The 6000-nt window shown below is 39.2% G+C and overlaps 1 protein-coding gene across 1 annotated transcript; it reads left to right on the top strand.

Annotated features, from left to right (window-relative positions):
• Window positions 1–1616: 1616 nt before the first annotated feature.
• On the top strand, window positions 1617–5697 carry sp7 (Sp7 transcription factor). Its single transcript, XM_058402205.1, has 2 exons — window positions 1617–1748; window positions 3172–5697. Exons 1-2 carry the CDS (start codon window positions 1728–1730, stop codon window positions 4504–4506), a joined length of 1356 nt encoding a protein of 451 aa, XP_058258188.1. The 5' UTR covers window positions 1617–1727; the 3' UTR covers window positions 4507–5697.
• Window positions 5698–6000: the final 303 nt, after the last annotated feature.

Genomic DNA, 6000 nt, shown 5'->3' with positions numbered 1-6000 from the left:
TCATAAAATCTTAAAGATATTTGGCATTGTGACTAACAAAAAAGCGAAAAATTGAAACTATTTTATACTGTTGTTTACAAGTGGGGAACATTATCAGAACATTACACGGGCATGTTATACCAGAGGTTTAATGTTTCTATTGGAGGGAACCCTGTGTTCATAGTTATTTTATTTATTGTACTATTATAAATCAACATTGTATTGTCTTTAGTTTGCCTAGTTTGTGACTAGTGTTACTAGTGTAAATTGTTACATTACTAGTAATAATTTTTCTTTTGTCTTTTTAAGTTTCCCTATTGTTATTACATCTATCTTGCTTACTTGCTTTTGGCAAATTGTATCTACCAGGTATGTCTCAGTGCAAGATGTCATTTATGTTCTCATGTTCTATTATTTAATGTGTGAACTTGTATGTAAGTTGCTGGTGCAGTTCTATCTATCTATCTATCTATCTATCTATCTATCTATCTATCTATCTATCTATCTATCTATCTATCTATCTATGTCCTGTTCAATTGTGTAAGTGATGCAATTTAATTTAATTTAAAAATGTAAGCTTTAGTCTAATTAGATTATTTTTGCATATAGGCTAAAGTGACCTTGTATTTTCCTGAGAACTATATGGGCTCCTTTTGCAGCATTTATGTACAAGTACTGTATTTCATACTGTTGACAGTATAATGAACATTGCGAACAGACAATACACATCCCGTTCATGTAACCTGTGCTTAATACTCCTCACTTAAACTGTCAGAAATAAAGGTAAACTTTTTTTTTTTTTTCTTGGGACACTACCATCAAGGGTGCTTGTTTTGATATATGGATGGATGGATGATGGATGGAAGGATGGATGGATGGATGGATGGATGGATGGACGGACGGACGGACAGATAGATAGATAGATAGATAGATAGATAGATAGATAGATAGATAGATAGATAGATAGATAGATAGATAGATAGATTCTACCTGAAAATCTTAATATATCTTTTTAAAATATACCTTAATACCTTGACCACTACTCTAATTCCACTGAAGGTTGGCTACACCACATGCACTTTCTTCCGCAAAAGAGACACAGACCTCATAGTTATATAGAACATGCATGCTTGGTGGTATCACCCCTGTGAGAAAGAAAAGTTTACTTCGGTGCTTTTATTTCTAGGCTCCTCTTTGTCTTTTTGTTCATCCACCTTCCTGTCAAGTCGAGAATGTGGGGACTTCCTAAACTTGTCAGTTTGGATGTATATATATATATATTTAATTACAAAATTCAGTAGTCCATGTCATAGCCTGCAGCTAATACCGACAGAAAGTGAGCTCCTTAACTTCAGATGTAAGAAGATTCTGATTTCTGTGTATAGCCATGGATGTTTTAATTATTGAAGGCTGCTCTGATAGTTGTGACGCAAAATAATTTGACGTAGGAACGTGAAAACTTATGAGACTTGAGAAACGCTTGAAAAGATACTTTTAAGCCTTTTTTGCAACAGGATGTCCTATATGAATCTCTCTCTCTCCTCTCTCTCTCTCTCTCTCTCTCTCTCTCTCTCTCTTTTGCCTACTTCAAAGCACACGGAGTCTGTCATTAGGAGGCGTGTCTCTGAATCCACATAGAAGTCGCAGCGCTCGGAGCGGAGCTTTACTTCACACACTGTCCCGGGCCACGCGTCTTTAAGGCTAACCTCCCGGTGTCCGAGTCAACTTTTGGAATTTGCTTCTCAGGGATGGCTGCATCGGTTCTGGAGGTACGTAACGTCAAACCAACAAGACACTGCATGCTAACTCTGTTAAGACTGGGTTTATAATAAAAGTCTAGCGATAATTGTCTTATACACGTAAATCAGCTGCTATAGCGCGCGCGCGCCTGAGCCAGACACATTATTAACATACCGTATTAACATACCATACAAACATTACGATGCTTTCTTTACTTCCAGCATGAATAGAACAAACATGGAGCACTTGTGAACTTGTCAGCAAACTAGTTTCTTGCTTCGTGTGCTGAAACGAGAAGATTTACGCAAATGGCAAATTAGGCTGAGCTGTTTAAATCTGTGAAAATGTCTTAAAAATCTGTTCTGGGGGTTAGAGATCGCAGGGGATCTAGAAGAACAAAATATTCTAATGTATAATTTTTATAAACGGATAGGAAATCAACCCTCGCGGTAATGGCTTTGGTGAAGGAAACGCAGTGCGGTTAATGGTAATGGTAGTTAACCTGGAAACGGGGACAGCAGCGTGCGCCAAGGCGAACCGCAAGCGCATGCGCTCTGCAGTGATATCGTTGCAGCGCACACGTTTCATATTCGTATTCTAGCGTCTCAACGGCAAAAAAAAAAAACCTCGCTCACCCTGACTTCTCTAGTGTCCTGATGTTGTGCTGAATGAACACTTCAAATGGGACAATGCATTGAAAGTTTACACTTCTTTAGATTACACTATTTTTCCATCCTGCTTTACACAACAGTTGTAAGAGTTTGATGAATAGGTGCCTGATTTAACATTCTTTTAAACACATTTTTAGCTAATTTACAGATATCATCAGACATAACTGAATATGCAAGCTCTTGCAATTTGGTCAATCGGATCTACTGTACAAAAGGAAAGTAAAAACATACTTTCAAACTTGCTGTGACAGGACAGACAGTGCTAATTAATATGACCAATTACACAGCAAACTATACCTATTATGGTTATACATTTAACCATTTATTTTCTCATTTTGTTCAGTTGTTCATCACCATTATATCCAGTCTGGTAACTGGTCCCACAAAAGCCTGTCTATTGTACTTATTCATTCACATGACAGGGTAATAGACAAAACAATAAAAGGCTAAGCCTATAAAGAGCAAGTGTCGTCAAAACAACGTCTAACTATTCTGGCACTAGTGATTACACGGCAAACGTGTTTAACAGGAATTGTATGTGTGATGGCATTTAAATCACTAAGGCAAAGGTTCTTGCATATTTTTGCCTCTAACAGACAAGACTTCCGCTTACTGCATAAGTCTGCAATTTGTATTTCAGTTTGTGTGCAAAGTGATTGATTGATGACATAAAATAAATATCTTTACAATTTGTGCAACAAAAATAAAGAAAACAAAAACTGCCTCAGCCCCTAAAAAGGTGTATCTTATTGCTGGTTTGTTTGTGTGTTTGTTTTCATAGGAGGAAACACGTTATGGCTCAAGTCCTTTAGCAATGCTGACCGCCACCTGCAACAAATTTGGCAACACCAGTCCAGTTCGTGACACCGCTACACCTGGAAAACCCGGAAGTGCAGCATCAGTAAAGAAACCTTACAGCATGACTTCTGAACTGCAGGCACCAAAAAATGGCCGAAGCAGTGAAGGCCTAGTAGACTCTTACAGCAGCTCATTCAGTACAAGTGGAGGCCTGCTTACCCCCACCGGCAGCCCTCCTCCACCCACAGGAGCATACACTTCTGACTACAACCCTTTCTCCACTTTCCAAACCTCCTCAGCCTCTCAGGATCCTTCACTATTGGTGACCAAAGCACATGCCACAGCTGACTGCCTGACCAGTGTCTACACCTCACTTGACATGACGCACCCATACGGTTCTTGGTACAAGGCGGGCATTCACCCTGGTATCACAACTGCACCTGCCAATGCCACATCCTCCTGGTGGGATGTCCACCCTAGCTCTAACTGGCTAAGTGCTGGCCAAACCCAGTCGGATGGTCTCCAGGCCCCTCTGCAGCCTGTGGCTCCTCAGGCTTCTCTTAGCCCTCCTATGTCAAGCTATAGCTCCGACTTCACTCCCCTCAACCCAGCACCATATCCTTCTGTGGGTCTCAGCTCCTCCTCACACCTCCTACAGTCCTCCCAGCACATGCTCCCACAGGACATGTACAAGCCCAAGCCAGTAGCTAGTGGCAGCCTCATTGAGAGCCCCATGGGCCTAAAGCCAGCTCGGGGTTCTGGGGCATATACCGGCAGTTCTGCCACCAGCAGGTCCTCCTGTGACTGCCCCAACTGCCAAGAGCTGGAGCGTCTAGGTGCATCTGCTGCCTCACTGCGCAAAAAGCCTGTACATAGCTGCCATATTCCCGGCTGCGGAAAGGTCTATGGCAAGGCCTCACACCTCAAGGCCCACCTGCGCTGGCACACAGGTGAACGACCTTTTGTGTGCAATTGGCTCTTCTGCGGAAAGCGGTTCACACGCTCGGATGAGCTGGAGCGCCATGTGCGTACACACACACGTGAGAAAAAGTTCACGTGTCTGCTATGCAACAAGCGGTTCACGCGCAGTGACCATCTCAGCAAGCACCAGAAGACCCACTCTGAGGCCAGCCTGCAGGGAAAAGCTGGGAGTGGAGAGAGTGAATCAGAACCAAGGGGCCCAGATGAGTCTGTAGACCCAAGTGAAGGGGCCCCAGCTGGTCCAGGAAATGGCATGCAGGAGCATACAACTAATGGAGAGGAGAAGAACACCACAGGAAACCCAGTAGAGAACAGTAGTGGACTGCTGGAGATATAACCACCGTATCCGAGGAAAGGATCTTCAGATTAAGCTGCTGTTCTAATCGGTGCTAATCAGCATTTTAAAAAATAGAATGAATAAGTATTTTTTTTTGTTAATATTCTTTAAATACATTTTGTTGCCCCTAAAGGGAAACAATGCACCACTATCACAGATATTCTCCTGTGGAACATGAAGAAACAGTGTGTGAAAAGAAAGTGTGGGACATTAACATGAACTTTTGTTTGATATGCAAACCTAGTCAGGCCTATGACAAGGCTTTTTTTTGTTATTTTAAGCTGTTTTTTATCTTTGTCCTTTCTGATCACTATCTTAAATGTTTTAGATGCTATTATTAAAATATGATAAGATGCATTTTTTTACCATGGTTTTGTCAGCATCCAGTGACGGACATTACCACCAGTTCTTTTTACAGAAAGTGCATTGTTTATGAGAAGAAAGGGACTAGTTTTGCTTATTTAATCACAATCATTTCTAAAATTAAAATAATTCTTTGAGATGTCCCTAGCAGATCAGGGCTCATGGGTCTGTGGAAGCTGCAAAAAAAGGGACTACAATGTACAGTTTAGTATTTTCCTTGAATTCCATCTGAATGCTGTTTTTTTGTCTTATTTAATTTCCTATTTACATTAAATTTTATTTATGCTTTAAATTATGAACAATAACAAGAGACAATCTTACATTTTACTGGCATTAAAATGGGAAATGGGAAACACTCAATGAAAGCAAAGCCAGTCATGAATAAATAAAGATTTTGCATTTTATGTAATTATTTATTTATTTTTTTCACTGTTTATTTTCAGGTTTTGATGGCTGTTGTATGACCTCTGTTTGTGGAATATTAAATGCCAAATTGTAAGGACTAAAGTGGATTTTTCTGAAGTGTCAATTTAAGTCTAATTTTAATTATTTTTACCTGTCTGTAAATATGAAACTCAAGTTATGAATTCCCAGCTAACTGTATGTCTTTTTAATTAAATTAAGTGAAATTCAATTCCCTGTTGTATTTTCATTTATTATAGCACTATCTACATTTCCCACATGTGTCTACAAGAAAACTGACAATGACAAAAATAGGGGTATTATTTATGGTTTGATGCCTTGTCCAGTTAACGTTTGTGTGGTGCTTAACAGCCTACCATTCAAGACAAGGCAGTGATTTTTGTATTTCAGGAAGCTCGGCTTGATTAATAGTGGTTTAAAAAGTGGTCAAGAGTAGTTAATCATCATGATAATTATTACTTAACATTTTTTTATTTTTGATTTCTCGTAGTCTTTGTTTGAATTAAATTAAATAGGTTAACATTAATAGTATTGATCATGATTACATTAAAATACCATAGCACTTATCTAAGTCATAATTGTACACTCAATAAAGCACTTTTTGTTCATACGTTTTCAAGAATTGTTTTTATATTTAATATGTGTAATGATTTTGGAATAGTAAAATCATTTATTAAACATAAACCTATTAAGGTCAGAAATTAACAG

Source organism: Hemibagrus wyckioides, linkage group LG11 (assembly GCF_019097595.1).
Source record: "Hemibagrus wyckioides isolate EC202008001 linkage group LG11, SWU_Hwy_1.0, whole genome shotgun sequence".
Taxonomy (NCBI): Eukaryota; Metazoa; Chordata; class Actinopteri; order Siluriformes; family Bagridae; genus Hemibagrus; species Hemibagrus wyckioides.
Note: the sequence above shows the minus strand (reverse complement) of the source record. Positions and strands in the feature narration are given on the sequence as shown.

What these genes read in the sequence shown, in the direction of transcription:
- sp7 (XM_058402205.1), top strand. Translation starts at nt 1,728, where the DNA reads ATGGCTGCATCGGTTCTGGAG. An exon ending in TGGCTGCATCGGTTCTGGAG is followed by an intron (nt 1,749 to 3,171) that starts GTACGTAACGTC and finishes TTGTTTTCATAG; the next exon opens with GAGGAAACACGTTATGGCTC.